Source organism: Dermacentor albipictus, chromosome 7 (assembly GCF_038994185.2).
Source record: "Dermacentor albipictus isolate Rhodes 1998 colony chromosome 7, USDA_Dalb.pri_finalv2, whole genome shotgun sequence".
NCBI classification, from domain to species: Eukaryota; Metazoa; Arthropoda; class Arachnida; order Ixodida; family Ixodidae; genus Dermacentor; species Dermacentor albipictus.
This window is the reverse complement of record NC_091827.1, coordinates 115056263-115076786: the sequence shown is the minus strand read 5'-3', so window position 1 is coordinate 115076786 and position 20524 is coordinate 115056263. Positions and strand designations below refer to the sequence as shown.

The 20524-nt window shown below is 46.6% G+C and overlaps 1 protein-coding gene across 9 annotated transcripts in view; it reads right to left on the bottom strand.

The window, feature by feature from the left end:
• LOC135918500 (uncharacterized) overlaps nucleotides 1-20524 on the bottom strand; it is a 349800-nt gene that overhangs the window by 56119 nt on the left and 273157 nt on the right. For all 9 annotated transcript variants that reach the window (XM_065452107.1, XM_065452109.1, XM_065452112.1 and 6 more), the window contains 2 exons: nucleotides 13234-13361; nucleotides 1476-1531 (listed from right to left, as the gene is read on the bottom strand). In XM_065452107.1, coding sequence (XP_065308179.1) covers nucleotides 1476-1531; nucleotides 13234-13361 — 184 coding nt within the window. The remainder of the gene's footprint in view (nucleotides 1-1475; nucleotides 1532-13233; nucleotides 13362-20524) is intronic.

Here is a 20524-nt window from a genome sequence, read left to right as displayed (position 1 = left end):
GAATTTAGCAGGTCCAATACCAAGGGGTAGTCGTTTAGAAGGTTAGGAAGTTGAACTGCTAGTTTTTGATCTCCGTATTTCGTTCTGCAACGTGGTTTTCCTATCAGAGTTTTTCTGAGGTTATAATTTGTCGTTCTGCCATGGTATTTACTTTGGAAGGAACATTTGTCTTCCCAGAATTGCCGTGAAATTTCGAGGAATAATTTGTAAGTGTGAAGTTTTGATGCTGTTAATATTTTGTATTTGTTATAGTATAGTTTAGTGGTATCAGTACGTTCTAAGTTACCTATCGCGCGCAGTGCGCGGTTTTGGAGTGTTTGAATTGATTTTAAGTTAGTTTGTGTAGTGGTTGACCAAACTAGCAAACAATACGTTAATCGAGAATGTATAAGCGCGTTGTAAATATTGCGCTTCACATTTATCGGTAGCAAATATCGCAACCTATTTAGCACACCGACAGCACGAGCGATATTTTTTCTAAGAACGTCTACGTGTGGTGACCAGGACATATTTTCATGGAATATAACTCCTAAAAATCTGGCTGTTGTTGCCTGTTCGAGGTTGACCTTCTGAAACTGGAGTGTTATCTGAGGGTGGATTATTGTTCCTTTTGATTTAAACACTAGATACTTAGTTTTAGTTATGTTTAATTGGAGTTTATTCGCATTTAGCCACAAGCTTAGTTGCTGTAACCAGATGTTAGCTTGCTCAAAAAGATTTCCTATTTCCCTTCCTGAGAAGAAAACGTTAGTATCATCCGCGTATAATATAATATTGGAACAGCCTTGAATATTGACAATATCATTAATATAGAGTAAAAATAAAACAGGCCCCAAGACGGATCCTTGCGGCACGCCGTACTTAATGTGCTGGATTTCGGAACTAACTCCATTTATTATTGTGTACTGTGTTCTAGAGGTCAGATAGCTTTTTATTAAGGATAATGCGACACCACGAATTCCATAAAGAGGTAGCTTTTCCAAAAGGACATCGTGTTGCACGCAATCGAAGGCCTTCCTAAAATCAAGAAAGATACCTAGAGTTAACATTCGGTTTTCTATGTTGTCAAGGATTTGTTCCTTTATTTCAAGTAAAGCGGTTTCTGAAGATTTAGCCTTACAGAAACCATATTGCTCCTAATAATAATAATATGTTTTCCTGTGATATATGCAATTGGTTCTTAGATAGCGAGATATTATAGTTATTTGAACATCTAAGGTAGCAGCACAGGAGGTACAAAAGGACACAAGTTCAGCGCTCGTAGTGAAACACTTACGTGCTCGTGTCCGTTCTGCTTTCAGTGCTTAGTATTGTAGAGCGTTAGGCTCGATCAAAACTTGCTACTGCTGTATATTGTCAGCGCTTTTACAAAAGCGGGAAAAGGCAAGAACTTGTTGAAACACCGTTAATTCAATCGATTATGCACTCTCTTGCCAAAGAAGTAACACGTAGGTTCACTCAGGGACACTACTTACACAGATAATTCTTCATGAAATGCATTGCGTAGGCAAAGTTGCTTGCCAGCGGTTTGCTGCATATAAAAAGTGACACGAGAAAAACAGACATGATCAGTGAATTATAGGATATGCTCAAGCAACACACCACAGAAACATTACATACACCACACAACTTCCTACAATGAGGAGCACGTCTTAAAAACAGTATGGGACGTAACATTACAGAAAGTACGCTCTCATTTGTGGCGTTTATGTGCACGTGCGACTATCTGAACTGCGCATACTGATGCACACAATCTGGTAAAATGAAGAAGACCACATTAAGGCGTCGTATCTTTTCAATTGCGATATTCTTGCCCGTCTCGTTGATTTTGGTTCAAAAAATATTTCACTGTGCTGTTGACTCAGTAAAATGTTCCCGCTATCAGCAATTCGAGGGTAAAAACTATGGGTTAGCTACAAGTCACTGAATGTCTTACATTGACGCGTTTTCACAATGTCAACCCTTTTAAAAGAAAGATGGACCATTTCGCATTTTATGTCAGTCTGCGAAGAAGTTGGTATAGTAGAAATGACGCCTACGATTTGAGCGTCCGAGCAGCCATGCACTTTTTTTGGAGTATTCGGCCTCGTCTGCAACTCTGTTCACAGCGTGTTTTCCAACTCGGAGTGGGTGACACGCCTACATATTATCTAAAAGCTGCACATGTCCTCAGAGTTTAACTTCCTCTCGCGTACCTGTTTCTTCATAGTTTAGAATCTAACTGGTCTTTCGCGCAATGCTTCAACGAACTAGAAAATATTTAACTAACTTATCATACACAGCGTTCACACGAAGCCTTATTGTTTACGTATCATACAACAGAAGAGGCATAAATATTCACTTTACCATGGAAGATTCAGTGTAGCAGGCATCTCAGCGGTTTGCTGATAGACAACGTTGTACTGAATTTCGCTGAGCCGACGTTAACTATGTAGGAGCCCGTTATGCAGCTATGCGAGTGCGTTCGACGAGGCAATCTGACGGCGCCGCTTCGGGCAAGCTTCGCGAATGAGTGTAGTCTGGCACCGGAATCTGTTAGCTCCGCGTGACAGCGAAAAGGCTTATTCTTTCAGTGCGCAGCTGGATCCACTCTGTGGTGAATATTGAACGTGAAACCCTTTATGGAGGATACGTCCGCAATTAGGCTGCATGTACACACACCATAATACGCTCTCAACATATTCTAGGTGTCATAAAGGGTTGTGAAATATTTCCATAACCTAAAAGCGCATTACTGGGCTACTATATGGATGCGCCTCTACAGCATGATCACCAAAGAACAAAAGATGAAAAAAAATTTAACCACACAAGGACAAACTGTTCGACGAGTGCAAATAGCACAGCAGCTGGTTTTCCTGCCGGCTTGGTGTCCGAATAGCACGCACCGCGGCGGCGTAATAGTTTTGGAGTTGCGCTAGTAATTTCGAAAGGGCCGAAATGCAAATCACCCGTGTGCTGTGCACATTAAAGATTCCCCTGGCACTCGAAATTAAACCGCAGTCCACCAGAACGGCGTGCCTCGTAATGATATCGTGGTTCTGGCGCGCGAAACCACATATTTTTTTCCGTGCGAATACACGCATCAAAGCGAATCGTTGTGCGTTTGCGCAGACAGAGATTTTACAACATGCACATTAATAAGCAGGGTTACAATCAGCGGAGGATATCTCAGAAATAAACTGTCATATCTAGGTGTCGCTCACACTACCTCTTTTCTTCACTACATAATTCTCCATTAGTTCTCGTGTCTCTCTGCTTTGACTTTCTTCTTACTATATTATTCCCTTAATCGTGCAACCTAATGGTAAAAAACAATAATGTCCGGACAAATTCACTTGCTCACTATGTTGCCTGCAAGTCCGAGGCATGTTTTCCGGTCATTAAGATACCGCCACAAAGGTAAACTATGCAACAATGCCGGGGCACTAATGGAGGCTTATCATACAATAAAAACAGGATGTATTTTCATGAGTGTTGTCTCTGTATTGCTGTAGAGATCTTAAGCTGGAACCGCACGGTGCGTTTTTCGCTCGAGAGGTCTCGGCAACCGTGGAGCATAGAGAAAGAAATTCAACAAGAGGGGACACTCTTCAAAAACTGGCAACAAGGAAAACGTCACGCCTAGTTTCAACTCCATCCGTTAGTTGACGCGAGCATCAAAAAAAAAGAAAAAAAGAATGTGAAATAAACTTACCGACAACGTTTTTTTTTTTATTCTTTCCCACTAAAAGTGAAAAAGTTTTGCCCGTAAATGAACTTATACTTTGCGACTTATTTTTGCTGCGTTGCCTAGCAACAAGCTAGCGGCACGCCAGACTCGCGTGCATACGTCATGCGCCAGACAAGCCGCAGGAGTGAACCAGGCCGGCTGCGCATGTGAAGCTCGTGTGTTCGGCGACCCGTCTCTTTTGGATGTAGCCCGTTTTTTGGACTCTTGGCGCTCTTTTGTGCTCCGTCTGCATTTCGACACGGCACAGCTGCACTACTGGACTACAGCAAAGTGAGCACGTTTAGGGTTATTGCACAAAACGGAACCTATACAGTGACGCAGTTATCGAAAAACAGCTCCGCCATCCAAGCCTAGTTAATTTGAGTTAATTATTCGTACTGGGAGATGTTTGCAACGCGTTTTAAGAGCTCAAGGATAATTAAAACTTATTTCGGTATATTTTGGGCACGCTCGCCACACCTGGCTTTGTGACGAAAAGCACCTTGGCCGTGTGACGCAGTTTCGCGTGTACTAAACTTTGCCGGGACAAGTTTCGGCGCTTTCTCTTACCCCAGACATTATTTTAACTAATTTGGCTACTTTACGGGGTACTTTTCAAGCACAGTGACAGCGCTCGCCGTAGTGGGGCAGTTAGCGAAAAGCAGCTCGGCTGTGTGCCGCAGTTAGTTTCGCGTATACTGAATCTTAGTGGCAGAAGTTCGTGATGCATTCTCTCACCCGAAAAAGTATTGTAATTCATTTGGTAACTTTTGCGGATACTTTGAGGCATGCTCGCCGCGCCTGGGGTTGTGAAGCTGTTAGCAAAAAAGCAAGCCGGCCATAGTGAGCTAGTTTTGCTTGTACTGAATTTTAGTGGGACAAGTTTGTGACGCATTTTATAGCCCTGCAACAACAGACACCTTATTGCTGTACTCACGCTTGTCGAAAATGCGACGAGCCATTGCCGAGATTGAAAACACGGGAGTGTTGCTTGCGCCACCAGGATGCGTTAAAGATAACATGGAGAAGCTCAAGAACTTGACATTTATGTACTCTGAGCGACTGAAAACAGGCTTTGCATCCAGGAATCTGTCTTGAGTGCGACTAGAAGGCATTCTGCGAGCGTGTAACATGGTCTGGCTGAGAGCCTGTGCTGTAGCCACCTCTGTGTACTTGGCGTAACATCGCGTCGACTAAGGCCAAGTTGTTTTGGAAACGCGCAGTCACCCGTGTATTTGTGTCTTAAAGTGCATGAAATAATGCCCGGGGAGGGAGGGATGCTTGAAAGTAGGATGTTTTCTTCGCATTTAATGGCATTGTTTGGGAGGAGTCCTTGCTGCGAAATGTACGTAAAAGTGAATTTATCTGTAATGACGCTGATTCATCACTTACGCACGTTTCGCCTTTACACACAATACTCCCGTTAGGTCAATATACCAAAATGATACATGCTTGTAATTTACTTTCTTTCAGCTGATGGCATCCGGTGGAGTTTCGTAGGGCAACGACTGTAGCTTACCCTGTGTCACAACATTGGATGAATGTAGAAGCCCTGAACGAGCATTTATTTATATAGAGCAAAATAAATATTTCATCATTTCAGAAGACGTCTTTCGTTTTCTTTATGGAATTGCACCTGGTGGATTCGGCGAGTATTGTAAAGGTCGTTCGCAATCATTTCTACTAAATAATGAAACCATTGCAAGCCAAGGCCACGCGGGGTTCAGCAGAAACTAAAAAAGAATGGCGCGCCGTGGAGCTGGCGCGGCGTGTACCAACTGGGTGTTCAAAACGCGCGCCCCCAAAACCGAAAGGTGTTAATACCATCCGCTTGGTCTGCAACAGTTATTTCGGCCGCTGGGCTGGGAGTGTCCGCTCTTGTTGAAATTTCTTTATGCGAGGTGTGTGGACGCTCTGCTTACGGCACGTCCCGCCGCGCCCACTCGCCTGCTATAGTACGAGTCGCCGCGCTCCTTGCAACTGACACCAAATTCGTGTGCCGTGCGCGTTTATTTTAACGCGACAGTGCTAAGCAGCTCATGTCGCAGAAAAGTCGGTGTCGGCGGCGTTAGCCATGAGCGATAAATCGAGGGAGGCACTTAATAAAATTATTAATAATTATTAATTAATTAATTATTAATTAATAAAAACAACTTACAAGATGCGCTACGTGGGAATCGAACCAGGGTCTCCGGATTGTGAGACGAAGACGCTACCACTCAGCCACGAGTTCGATTGTTCGAAGCAGAACAAAAGCGCCGCTAGTGAATGCTGTGTTGCCTTAGAAGTGTGCCGTAGAAAGTTATACTGCGGTGTATATCGGTAGTTATGAGCATGTAACTTACACAAGTCGCAGTTACACAGTACCGAAGTACGTTTCCGCTACATTTCTTCGGCGCACACACAGAGCCATCTTGCGGCAAACACAGAACACCCCCCTCCTCGCAATGTACGGCGCTATCCCGACACGTGGCGCGCCACTCGCCCGCTTCTCCCCTTCGGGCCACGCGGGGACCGTTGCGAGGATGCCCTTGCGTTTAATACCTTTTCTCGCTCTCGCCCCTTCCAACTTCCAGCGTGCGTCACTCGAATGCTCGTGTTTAAACGACGCGGCTCCTCTTTCCGCTCACAGCGTGATTCCTAGGTACAGCGTCCGATGCGGGACGCTCTGACGTGATCGCTGCGCCGTAGCGCGTCTGGTGGGAAAGCGTCCCCTGCGATGTGTGCCGAGCTGCTTCCGAGTAGTCATGCGTCTGCGTGGTGCTCCCAAGCGAGAAAGAGGATGATACCATCGAGGCGTCAGCCCCATGATCGCCTCGGCCTTCATGGCGCGTCGCGGCCCGCCTGTCCGCGCCGAACACGACATTTGGCTCGCGTAGATCGTTTCTCCCTCCGAGACACCGAGTTCTTTGGTTCGTTCCGCTTGCTCAGGCGCACGTTTTGTTGCCGTGCCAAACGCTGCGTTGCTCGGCGCTCACCGCGTGATTCATCATCATCATCATCAGCAGCAGCAGCAGCAGCCTGGTTACGCCCACTGCAGGGCAAAGGCCTCTCCCATACTTCTCCAACAACCCCGGTCATGTACTAATGTGACCATGTTGTCCATGCAAACTTCTTAATCTCATCCGCTCACCTAACTTCCGCACCCTGCTACGCTTCCCTTCCACTGGAATCCAGTCCGTAACCCTTAATGACCATCGGTTATCCTCCCTCCTCATTACATGTCCTACCCATGCCCATTTCTTCTTTCTTGATTTCAGCTAAGGTGCCTTCAACTCGCGTTTGTTCCCTCACCCGATCTGCTCTTTTCTTATCCTTTAAAGTGACACCCATCATTCTTCTTTCCATAGCTCGTTGCTTCGTCCTCAATTTAAGTTAAACCCTTTTCGCAAGCCTCTAGGTTTCTGCCCCGTAGGTGAATACTGGTAAGACACAGCTATTATACACTCTTCTCTTGAGGGATAATGACAACCTGCTGTTCATGATCTGAGAATGCCTGCCAAACGCACCTCAGCCAATTCTTATTCTTCTGAATATTTCAGTCTCATGATCCGGATCTGCCGTCACTACCCGCCCTAAGTAGATGCAATCCTTTACGACTTCCAGTGCCTCGCTACCTACTGTAAATTGCTGTTCTCTTCCGAGACTGTTAAACATTACTTTAGTTTTCTGCAGATTCATTTTTAGGCCCACTCTGCTGCTTTGCCTCTCCAGGTCAGTGAACATGCATTGCAATTGGTCCCCGGAGTTACTAAGCAAGGCAATATCATCACCGAATCGCAAGTTACTAAAATATTCCCCATTAACTTTTATCCCCAATTCTTCCCAATCCAGGTCTTTGAATACATCCTGTAAACACGTTGTGAATAGCATTGGAGAGATCGTATCTCTCTGCCTGACGCCTTTCTTTATTGGGATTTTGTTGCTTTCTTTATGGAGGACTACGGTGGCTGTGGAGGCGCTATAGATATCTTTCAGTATTTTTACATACGGCTCGTCTACACCCTGATTCCTTAGTGCACCCATGACTGCTGAGGTTTCGACAGAATCAAACGCTTTCTCGTAATCAATGAAAGCTATATATAGGGGTTGGTCATATTCCGCACATTTCTCTATTACCTGATTGATAGTGTGAATATGGTCTATTGTTGAGTAGCCTTTACGGAATCCTGCCTGGTCCTTTGCTTGACAGAAGTCTAAGGTGTTGGTGATTCTATTTGCGATTACCTTAGTAAATATTTTGTAGGCAACGGACAGTAAGCTGATCGGTCTATAATTTTTCAAGTCTCTGGCGTCCCCTTTCTCATGGATTAGGATTATGTTAGCGTTCTTCCAAGATTTTGGTATGCTCGAGGCCATGAGGCATTGCGTATGCAGGGTGGCCAGTCTCTCTAGAACAATCTACCGACGATCCTTCAACAAATCTGCTCTTACTTGATCCTCCCCAGCTGCCTTCCCCCTTAGCATAGCTACCAACGCTTACTACTTCTTCCGGCGTCACCATCAGGATTTCGAATTCCTCTAGACTATTCTTTCTTCCATTATCGCCTTGGGTGCCACTGGCACAGCATCAATCTTTATGGAACCGCGTGATTGGTGCGTGTCAAGTTCGATGCGGGGCGCCTCATAAGTGATCGCTGCGCCGTAGCGCATTGTCTTACACCCCTTGGCGGGTCGACGGGGACGCTATCGCGTTCCACTCTTGAAGGCGAACCTTAAGCAGCCTCCAATATCTTCTGCCGCGTTCCAGCGCGTGTTTCGCCGGTCCCCGCGCCTCTACAGCGCTGAAGAAGTTCCAATGCGGCTGCCCCTACCGGGGCCATAGTTGCCTTGGCGTGTTTCTACAAAATGAACCAAAAGCGCCAAGCAGCCAACTCTTCCGAGGCCCATGTTCTAAACGGGCGCGCAAAGAGCCTTCGGCCAATTCACTGCTCTGTTTCGATGGGGCACTTATCTGCCGCAAGGTCAATTTCCAACGAGCAGAAGACGCAATCGGCGACGGGTAATGCCGCCGCGCCTTCCTCTGCAACAACGAAGACGCCCGAGGGGGATACCGCGAGACTGGTCACCAATCCCATCATCGCCAATTTTCCCTCCCAACAACCAGAAATGGACACTCCAACCGGAAAATGGATGTAGTAAGATACTGTCCTGAACATTTACGACGACAAAACGGACAATGACGCAGGTGGCTGTTGGAAGACAATCATACATAATAGACGCGTCCGTCATATGCAGGCCAAGACGCAACCCTCCGAGAACATCTAGGGCATTCCGGACACCTGTAAGCTTACCGTAGATGAAACCATAGATGAAATTACGCGGGAATCCCTGGAGTATGCAGGGATTTTCACGAGGAATACCTGGCAAGGATTTTGAGATCGCATGTCACGCACATTGAGCACAGCAAACACGTGGTCGATTTTTCGCTCACTGACAGACCCCACCACAACGCAGGGAAAAACATTTCAACAGCTGCACATCCTAGTGTACATGTACAGGGACGATGTGTCGAGGCTCCTCATGGAGCTAGAGAAGCACTTCATACCCACAGGCCCGCCGCCGCAGTACCTTGACTATCCTTATATAGGCGAAACGAGAACAAGGTGAAAGCAGGAGCCTTCTTATCCATGTTCTCATTTTGCTCATCGTCTTGAATTTCCATCTCCTGCCTTCCCCATTTGTTCCCTTATGTAGGCGAGGCCAACGAATTGTTCGATATAGACATCACATCTGACGAAGTGCGAGTGGTCTTACAAGACCTACGCCGCAACACGGCTCGTGGAGCCGACCACATCCGATTCGCCACCCTTCGTAAACTCAGTGACGTGGATATTAACCGCCTTACCCAAACCTTCAATGAATGCTGGCGCAAGGGGCCGCTTCTCCAAGCATGGCGACACGCCGACATTACACTGATTCCCAAATCAGGCAAACTTGTAAAGGTTGAAAACTTAAGGCCCATCTCCCTAACATCCTGCATTGGCAAGCTCGTGGAGCATGTACTGTTGCGGCGACTGCAGCCCTTCCTGGAATAAAAATCATTCTTTTCTCACTTTCGATACCGATATCGTGCCCATCTTTCTGCCAAAGATGTGCTTTTACACTTGCGGGATCATCGTGCGCCCAAATGAGAGCCCTCATCACCTTAGACCTAAAAGGGCCATTCGATAATGTTCAACATGACATCCTTCGTAATGTTGCACATTCGCAGTGTGGAAGTCGTATGTATGACTATATCCGCGTATTTCTTCAACATCGCACAGCCACCGTAGGAATGAAACGACGTCAATCCAGTGCGGTTCGTCTTGTAGGAAGTGGGACACCAAGCGCTCAGTTCTTTCCTCTACTCTATTCAATATCGCGCTCGCGGGGCTACCCCGGCTACTCGACCAAATCCCTTATGTCGGCCACGCTATTTATGCTGACGACTTTACTATCTGGTGGACACGGGCTTCCGATGGAGCCACCCAGAACAGACTGCAGCAAGCAGTCGACACAGTCTCCGAATACGCGAGAAAGTGTGGCTTAAGATGTGCTGCGCAAAAGTCGGAGCTCATAATCATTCGCCCCCGCAGCCGCTTCTCTATTCCCCCTATCACTGTGCACGTGAATGGCATACCCATACCACAGGGTGATCGTGCTCGCATCCTCGGCCTACACGTCCAAGCGGACGGAAGGTCTACCCATACTGTTGCCCTTCTATCCACACAGATTGAGCAAATTCGGGACACGATCCAGAGGGTCTCCAACAGACGCTCGGGCCTTCGAGAGGACGACTTGCTGCATTGGGTCTGCCATCGCCAGCGCCTCCTACTCACTTCTACTGGCCGCCATCTCCTCACACGGCTAGGATACTCTGCCCCACCCCTTGAGTCTGAAACCTATCCAACGATCTTGCCGTCCGCGATACGCCAATCACTAAGTATTCATCCAATGCCACGTAATATTCATCTCGGGCATGACAAAGGACGGCGCAAAGCCAGTGTACGATACCTTGACCGCAGGGTTGCTAACGTCCCGGAAACGCATACTTTATACACGGACACATGACACACTCCAGAGGGCTATACCTCGGTAGTTTTGGATGGCACCGAATCCCTGAGAGACTCTGCTATCCCGTTATATCCCGCTATCCCGCTATATCCCGTAAAATGCACGAACCACACCTCCCCGCATGTACTTACTCTGGACCCCTGATCATACCTAGCTGCCGGGTAAGGAACGCGCACATGCGGTTGCCCGAGAGATTTCCCTCTGGGCAGCTTGGCATGGTGCGGGGGCTATTTCAGGGTAGGGGGATCCCTTGCTCCGTCACAAATACATCGCCATTATACACACATTCGTCGCACCCACGGTGCACCCCCGCCATCCTTCTCGCGATAGGAAGCAGTGGCATTACGTCAGTTACAAACTACAACCTTTCGAAATTGTGTTTCTCTCAATACATTCTACCCACGCTGTTATGCAGATCGTTGCCCTAAGTGTTCGCGCACAATCTCCCACGTTACGATTGAGTGCATTGCAAGCCTCTTTCCTTCCTTGCCATCTCTCCTTTACCCATTGCCCAACAAAGAGCTGTGGGACGATGCCCTCCGCGATGGACCTCCCGAGGTCCTCCGAGCTCGGGCTCGAAACAGCGCTGGAATCAAATTAGGGACCCTAGACTGAGCGTTCCTCCCACGCTCCTCTCTCCGTTTAAATGATATTAATAAAGATGTTTTACTCTCTCTCTCTCGCTGGATAAAACGCGACGAACGGCGAACGCCCTAATGAACACGGCGGGTGCCCGCCGAAAGCACCGCGTTTTGCAGGAGTTCCGCTGAGCTGTTCCGCCAAGGATTAAAGTCCCTAGTTGATTTTTTGTATTGCGCAATCTCTTACCTACCTCAAAAACAAAAAAAGAAAAAAAAAACATGAAGAGCTGTCATCAACAAACTTTCTGAACCCCTATCGGGAACTTTGTTTTTGTGCGCCTCCGTGATTTGTCGTTTCCCTACTTCCGCCAATCTAAAGCGTTACGTATAGCGTGACGTGGGCGCGGCAACATGACGCAGCGCGTTCTTTTCTACTCCCACAGCACCACGCTGTTAAGCCCAGACCACACATACGCTAGCGAACGCGCGGAAGCTGGTATCTACGCGCCTTGCGCGTACCGCGCATCGAGAAGCATGGTGTTTTGCATCCACGAAAGACAGCGGGTGCTAACTGGGCTCATTGATAGATGCCTTGGAAGATGACGCTACGTACTGTGTTACTGACAGTGTTTCAAATTGCTTCGATATCTTTAAACGTATATGTAACATTTTTGCAGCTGTTGAATCAGCACAAAAAAGAAAAATTCAGTAATTTCTTGCATGATATAAATCTGCTTCACTGAGAGTCGAATGTGCCACGCTGTAGCTGCGTAGCCAGGCGCGCCGACGCGCGGCAGCCCAATCACACGATAACAGCGAAGAGCTGTTCACCGAGATCGCGCCGCGTTTGGACGCGTACGAGCCGTGTCGCACTGTGTGCGCATGCGCGGGTGCGCGGATGCGAGCTTGCGCGTGTCAGTAAGCGTACGTGTGGTCTGGGCCTTAAGCGATTTCCATGGACGATTTCCAGAGGTAGCCCTTAGGCGCTCGTTCTTGCGTTGAGAGTCGGCGTGCCTCGGAGCGCCTCGGTGTCATACCTTGGCGCAACTGAGCGAAGTAGCACAGCGAAAGATGAAAGAAAAGCGCGCGATGAGGAAAGCGAAGGAGGATGCTACAGAAACTGAGAGAGGCATAAAGGAAAGACGCCTCAACATGGGCATCACTAATGTATCGCGGGTCATAAGGAGGCTACAGTGAAAGCATGAGGCGGAAATTGTAGGCGGAGCGGAGGGGAAACATGCGCATGCGCTCACTCGCCGGCCGCCACAGCATACGCCGCCACGTGGGCGATCTTATTTGTGCCTCGAAGGGGAAGGGCAGGTGGGTGTGAGGTAGGGGCGGTGGCAGGGGGACTACGCTCGTCCGCAGCGTCAGCTATTGAGGTCAGTCCGCGGTACCAGCGTGTGTGACGGGAATCACTGCTCCTGCAGGGGCGATGGCGAGAGACCAAGCCTCGATATGACGCTTCCTGGGGTGTTGTCACCGCTTACAGTGCTGGCACGATTTCCCCGTGACGAAGGGCCGCTCTCGTTGTTGGTGGAACAAAAGCTGAGAAGAAAATCGTAGTGCCGCACAAGACGGGCTGCGCGGCGACGATGGCTAGAAGATAGCGCCAGAGTAGCGCACGTCATGTGTATGGAACCAAAGCGTGCCACTCGCAGCGTTCTCTTCCTAATATAGACAGTGCACCTACATAATCATGATACAAAAGAATGACACGCGAAATAAAAACACGTATAGAGCTGCGCTCAAATTTCGCATTAGGAAGTATCGCAATAGTCGATGAATTTTTTGTGTGTTTGCTGGTGAACAAAACGCAAAAATACACTTTTTAAAACTGTACTTAGGAAAGAACACTTGTTCAAGGCGGCCGTTGTATGTACTTACTCGAAGTCAGAGGACCGTTGAGTGAAGCGTGCTGTCCATTCTTGCTTCTTCCGCGTTCTGACAGCATCGACGAAGTAGTACAACGTTACATCGTCAAAAGACTGTCCGGAAGTGTTTCTTATTGGCGCCTGTCCGACGTTGAAATAGGGAATCAAAACACGAGGAAAAGATTAGATCAAGTCTTGTGATATTCGTTTATTTATTGGCAGAATGCCTAATCGCCTCGAAGGCATTAGGTTGGGGAAACAAATACTGTAACAGAAATCACATGTTCTTGAGGCCCCCTCCCCCTAAAATGCGAACAGATAAACATCGTGCACATCTACATATGTGTTCAAGGACGCAAAGCACAATGTACTCTGTGCACATCACATCCACAGGTACCCCAATAATGGCTTGTCAAAAAGACACGCCTATACAAACTCAAAAATTAATTTTTAAGATATCACGTACATATACAAAAACACAGTTGTAACTTCCGAGGGATATCAGAGAATATAGCAGAATAATTCAGAATTAGACACTCTCTTCGAAACATGTTTTACGCTCAAAGCCCACCGTATTTTTAAATGTCCATACTTCAATTTTTATATATTTTACCCAGTTCACAGCGACTCTTCTTCCACCTTTATATTGCCACGTTGCATCTACCCTTGCCATTTACCATATCACTGACTATGTCATATCTGTCGGCGCTCTTTGGCGCCCATTTACCATCGTCACCCTCACTGGATACATTTACGCGCTCATCTCGCAAACGGTTCCATGCTCGTATTGTTTTTCGGAAGCAGTAGGGGAAAGCGCTTGTTTTGCAACTATATTTCGAAATAGATTAAGCTTCCCGCGTAAAATCTATTTATTCATGTCACAGATGATGAATACTTGCATTCAACTCTCCTAGCAGCCTGCCTCCTAGTTCTGCCTTCGTACACATTGACATTGTAGTGCTTTTCAAATTGAGCAATGATGCCACAACATTAAACCTTAGGGCTCGAATTACCGCGGATAAATCACACGGGCACAAAACTAACTAACAGTAAAAAAAAAGCCTTGACTATATTTAAGGAAAATTACGGACGTCTTCTTCAGACGATTACTCTTTTCTCACGGGCCCCGTCGGCTCTCCTTCTCGCACTTACTGTCTACCAGACGTTCTGTTTTGATCTCACGCCCCACGAGTACACATAACTTCGTGGTCGTAGTATAGGGTGGCCGCTTCTGGCTCCACACTTGTGCACCGTGACCGGCGCGTCAGTCGCTGAGAGTGTGCGCGCACAGGCGGTTCCAATTAACCGGGTTTAGATCATACCTTATGTACCTCGTTTGAATCAATCCAAGCGAACTGCAATTTATCCAGTGCTCCTCAGGCGCCCGCATCCATGCGTGTTTTCCACAGCAACGCTATGTGGCTGTGACCAACGTTGAGCAGCAGATATGGCTTACTCCAATGAGGAAAGAGCGGATACGGTTTTGGCTCTAGGGGCGTCAAGTGGAGATAAAATGCGCGCAGTAGAGCTATCTCAACGCTGGCATCCAGGTACGCGTCCGAGCTCATTGACGATTGCGCATGCATACGAAACCCTGAGACAGACTGGGACTTTCACGAAGAAACGACATAAATGTTCGATCTTGGATGAGGACGTGGAGGCAGATATTCTGTCAAAGCTTTCTGCAGACACACATGCAAGTGTTGGTAGTGCGGGTGCTGAAGGTGGGGTGTCAAATTTTCAATGTGGAGACTACTTAAGAAAAGGCAACTTCATCCGTAGCACTCGCAGCTGCACTAGATGTTGGAGCCCCGCGATTTCCAAAATCGAAATGGCATTGCAAACTGTGTTATAATCAAGACGGAAGAGGCCCAGGCTTTGTCATCAAAATACTGTGGACCGATGAAGCTACCTTCTCACGTAATGCCCAAGTGAACATCCACAACGCTCACTACTGGAGCGACGAAAGCCCTCACTGGGCTTTGAAGACGCATCACCAATATCAGCTGTCAGTTAATGTGTTGCGTGGAATTTACGGTGGCACTATCATCGGCCCCATGTTTTGTGATAACACGTTTACAGGCGAAAGATACGTCAACGATACCTTTGATGGGGAGCTTGAGGATTTTCTTTGTGAATTTCCATTGGATAGGAACATGGCTAAGAACTATATTTGGCATCAGCATGATGGTGCTCCCGCGCACGGCAGCAGCAAAGCTTGCAAATGCCGGCATAAAGTATTGCCGCAGCAATGGATTGGACGGCATGGGCCAATTGCTTGGCCCGCACGGTCCCCAGATTGAACTCCCCTCGACTTGTTTCTTTGGAGCAACGTAAGGATCAAGTATACCGGACACCAACCACAACATCAGAGAGCCTAAAAGAAAACATAAGGCGTCTGTAACTCCATACGTGATACCATGGTAAAGAACGCCTCAGAAAGCGTGCGTATGAGATGCTATATGTGCACTGCAGCGGATTGTGACCTCTTCGAACACTGATTACAATCAAAAGGCGCTTTTTGGATTGAATGTCACTGGAAAATCATTCCTACCCTTAACCGCCGTATTCCCACCCAAACTCATTACACTCCACCGGCAGGTTGCTGCAGCTCTTGTCCATTTCAAGCAACAAAGCACGTTCTTGTTCATTTTCATCTCCTTTCATGCTTTATCGCTTCGGCCCCGCTCGGCCAGCAGCACGCATTTGCGCCGTCATGCGATAAAAATCACCCTCCCAGATATATGCACTAGGCATAACGCCCTGTCGCCGGCCGGTGTCATTGCAGCCGACCTTGTTGATCCATCACACGCTTGACAGCAGCAGTATAGCAGTGCGCTAGCGCCCCGTCACGTGGTATTTATATATATATATATATATATATATATATATATATATATATATATATATATATATATATATATTAATTCCTAATTCCTAATCCCTAAAAATTTCATTAATTAAACGTAACTAATACTTCAGTTATGGGAAAATAAAAAAAATGTCCTGAGTAACTCAAGGCTAGTGCCAACATTATACATTCCGTTCAACTCGCGTCCGGAGTGCCTTTCATTTTTAAAGCTTTCGCTCAAGTTATGTGGGACAACCTGTATATATCTGCTAAAATATTCCACAAGGTTACTCTGCACAAACTGTTAAAAATTCATAACATATTTACTGTCTCGGTCCTGCACCGTGAATACGTCGGTGAATTAAAACGTACTACTTGCTGTTTATTCTACAGCATATGTACTCGCCTAGTGTTGCTGCATTTCGTACTTTCTGTTATCAGCCGTGGTTGCTCAGTGGCTATGGTGCTGAGCTGCTGAGCACGAAGTCACGGGATCGAATCCCGGCCACGGCGGCCCCATTTCGATGTGGGCGAAATGTGAAAACACCCGTGTACTTAGATTTAGGTGCACCTTAAAAAAATGCAGCCGGTTGAAATTTCCGGAGTGCTCCACTACGGCGCGCCTCATTCTCGGAAAGTGGTTTTGGCACGTAAAACCAAGTTTTTTCTTTACTTTCAGTTGCACCTTCATATTTTACTAAGCGTGCTATATGTTTCTCTACTTTACAATATGATGTAATTTGCCGTTAAATATTTTTTGCTGTTTTCTTACTATGTCGAATATGATGCTGGCTATATTCGCATGCGTGCGTTTCTATTGAGGATCAACAGCAGTGCAATGTGCGATGCGTTACTTTCCTCGCATTTCGGGCCATTTTAAGTATCTGACGCAACGCTGATGCTTCTGTCGTTACGTTTGTGTTGTTGTTCCAATTCTCAATATCATCAGCAGCAGCCTATTTCATGTCTACTGCAGTACAAGGGCCTCTCCCTGCGATCTCCAATTACCCCTGTCCGGCGTCAACCGATTCCAACTAGCGCCTCCGAATTTCCTAATTTAGTCACCCCACCTAGTCTTCTGCCCTCCTCGACGGCACTTCCCTTCTCTTGGCACCCATTCTGTAACTCTAATGGTCCACCGGTTATATAATCTGCGCATTACATGATCTGCCCAGCTCCGTTTTTTCTCTTACTGTCAATTAGAATATCGGCTGTGCCCGTTTGCTCTTTGCACAGCCCTTAACTAGTTCTCGAGCTTCTTCGTCGAACTCCAAGCTTTTGCCCCATATGTCAGCACCGGCACAATGCATTGATTATACAACTTTCTTTTCAATGATAGTGCTAAGCTTCCAGTCAAGATCTCAAAATGTCTGGCATATACGCTCCAACCCATTTTCGCTCTTCTGTAGACTTCCTTCTCATGATACGGTCCCCCTGTGAAGTCCAAAAACAAGAAAGGGGCTGACAGATGGAATAGCATATTGTGGTATAAAGTTTGAAAACAGGGATAAGGTGCCTCGGAAAGGCTGGCCAACGTTTCGATAGGGGGACCTATCTTCGTCAAAGACGGCCTCGTCATCCTCGTCATGCTAGTTTTAAAGGGTTAGTGCAGTGACGTCACGTGCGGGTGTTGTCGCTGGTGGATGGTTTTAAAGAGAGAGACTTCAGAGGAAATGAGCGCTGTCGTCCGACGTCTGTGAGCTTTGTTCCCAAGAAGGGGTGACAAGAACGGGAGAGTGGGAGCGTGGGGAGAAAAGAACAGAAACAAAGGCACGGGACAAAAGAAAAGGGGGGGGGAAGCCAGGGCGACCCCGAAACAGACAAAAAAGGGGGAGACAGCGAGAATAAGAAAGAGAAAGAGAAAATTTTAAGAAGGACCGGCGCCTGGGAGCGTGTTGGGGATACGAGAGGTTAGGAAGCGTTCAGGGGTGCCGCTGGCGGCATGCTCCCGTGGCACTAGAAGAGCCGGCCAGGCGGTCAGTGCGCGAGAAACACAAAAGACGAAAAATAATAAATAAAAGAACGAGTTGAAAGGGTGACTTGAAAAGCATAGCAGTAATACGTGGAGTAATATTGAAATAGTTAAGACGGCGACCAGGAGTCTGCGGTGCAATGTACGGGGTGACTTAAAGCAGCGGCATGGTCTTTCAAGGGGCATTGCACCAGTCGCTCAATGTAGGTGTCATTACGGCGGCATCCAGAAATGGCGATACTCTGGGTTGAGGCGCCGAAAAAGGCATATTGACTTCGGAATGTGTTGGTGAGGGGGTTTCAAAAAATATATACTGAAAAAAGAAGGGAAAAGAGAACGGGGCGGGACCGAAACCGGAGACGCGCGCAGAAGCGGGCGGGGGCAAGTGTACATTGGAGAAGGGGTTCGCACAGTTGATATAGGCGTAAAAACCTGAAAGAGTATAGTAAATTGAGTAGTAGCCAGGAAAAAAATTTTCGGAGTGGAAGAGTAGGCGAGGGTAAGAATTAAGGTTAGCTGGTGGCATAATGTGTTTTGTGTCTTCGTTGATGATATGAGAATTTCAGATTTAAGTTAACGCTTTTAAAGATTCTAAGTTGCCGCGTGCCAAATTAATTCCCGTCGGGTGTAGGCAATTAAACTTGTGTATGAGGTATGATTCCGTATACTTCCTTTCGCGAGGGGAACGAGAACTACTGATATCTCTACTGAGTCAAATACTTTTTCGTAATCTATGAAATCCATATCGAGAGGCACGTGGAACTCAGCAGATCTCTCGATTAACTGATTGATGACATGGATGTGATCCATTGTAGTATATCTCTTCCTGAAGCCAACCTGGTTTCTTGGTTGACTGAAGTCCAGTGTTGCCCTTATTCTATGGCAAATTTTCGTGGTGAATGTTTCGTACAATACTGGAAGTAAGCTAATGGGCCTATAATTTTTCAATTTTTTAATGTCTCCCTGTTTTGAGGATTAATACAATGTTGGCATTCTTCATTTTCTGGAACCATTGAAATCATGAGACATTTAGTATAAAGAGAGGCAACTTTTTAAAGAAGTATATCTCCTCAATCTTTAATTAAATCGACTATTATTCCGCCTTTTCCTGCTGCTTTCCCCCGGTTCATGTCTTGCAAGGCCCTTCTAACTTCATCGCAAGTTGTATACGGAGGCTCTCTAACCTGTTCAACACTACTTCGAATGAAGCTATTGTGTCTCCTCTGGGTATTGTATAGGTCAGTATAGAATTATTCTGCTGCTCTTACTTTATGTTCGAAATTGCGGATGATATTAGTCTGCTTATCTTTCAGTGCATAAATCTTGGCTTGTCCTGTGCCTTGTTTTCTTCTGGTTTCATGCTGCGTCCATTTTTCATTGCTTTCTCAGTCGTTCTCACATTAAAATTTGGAACATCCCTTAATTTCTCCTTGTTGATCAGTTCTGCCAGTCCTGGGAATTCCATCTCATCTCTTAAATGGGACGCCTTCACACTCTTAGGCGTAAAAAGGAAGCCTTTTATAACTCTCTGCTACGGAGCAATGTAAGGATGGAGGCAGCCGGGTCGGTCAGAGTTATTCTGCATTTAGTCTCTTCACCCCAGACAATGTATGCCTAAATCAATCGAAATATAACGTTTTTAAAATATTCCACGTCTTTAGTGGAGTGGTCTCCTTCGGCATCGGTTATTCCTTGGGGGAAACTTCTTTTAGATGCTACTCTTAACCTCTCCTGCACCGCGCTAATATTCGAAATTCTGGCCACAAATGGAGAAATTATTTATAAATGCACCACTCGTGTATTTTACTTCCCAGATGTGCTTTATTTCCTGGGCAAGAATGAATTTGTTTTTGCTTGAGCAGTCTCATCAATTGTGTGGTGGACTTTCTACGAAAGGCGTGAGTGAGCACTGAGGCTGAACTAGGCTCACCAATGGTGCTGCTAGAAAACGCAAACTAACATTGGCAAGCTGACCTAGTGCATGGCCGTTTTTACCAGAAACGCGTGGACGAACTCAACCCGTCCAAGGCAAGAAAGGTGTTAATATCATTCTGTATGAGTTCCACTAAGTAAGTGAAATATTTCGCTGAGGACTACTCCCGTTTGGGCAGTTTTTGGGGCATACTGCTAGTGTACCTAGCGTGTACCTAGCGCATGACAGCGTTGGCGCTGTGTGTTATTTGTATGGTTATCGCACGCTGTGTAAATTTGCGATCAGTTGAACCATATATATTCTACTAGCACTGAAAGTTGGACGAATTGACATTGATTCATATTACCTGCGCAGCAACAGGAAGGCTGAGATATACCAGACGACAAAAGCGCGAACTGCGATTACATTGGAGTTTATATTGCAGCTTATATCATGTCATTTATATATTCCGTCGATTATATGTTGCGTCATGGAAGTTCTTTGGCAATTATGCAACCTCGGCCTATTCAAGGGTTGATAGAGATGCTTGTCCGGTTAGTTTTTCCTTG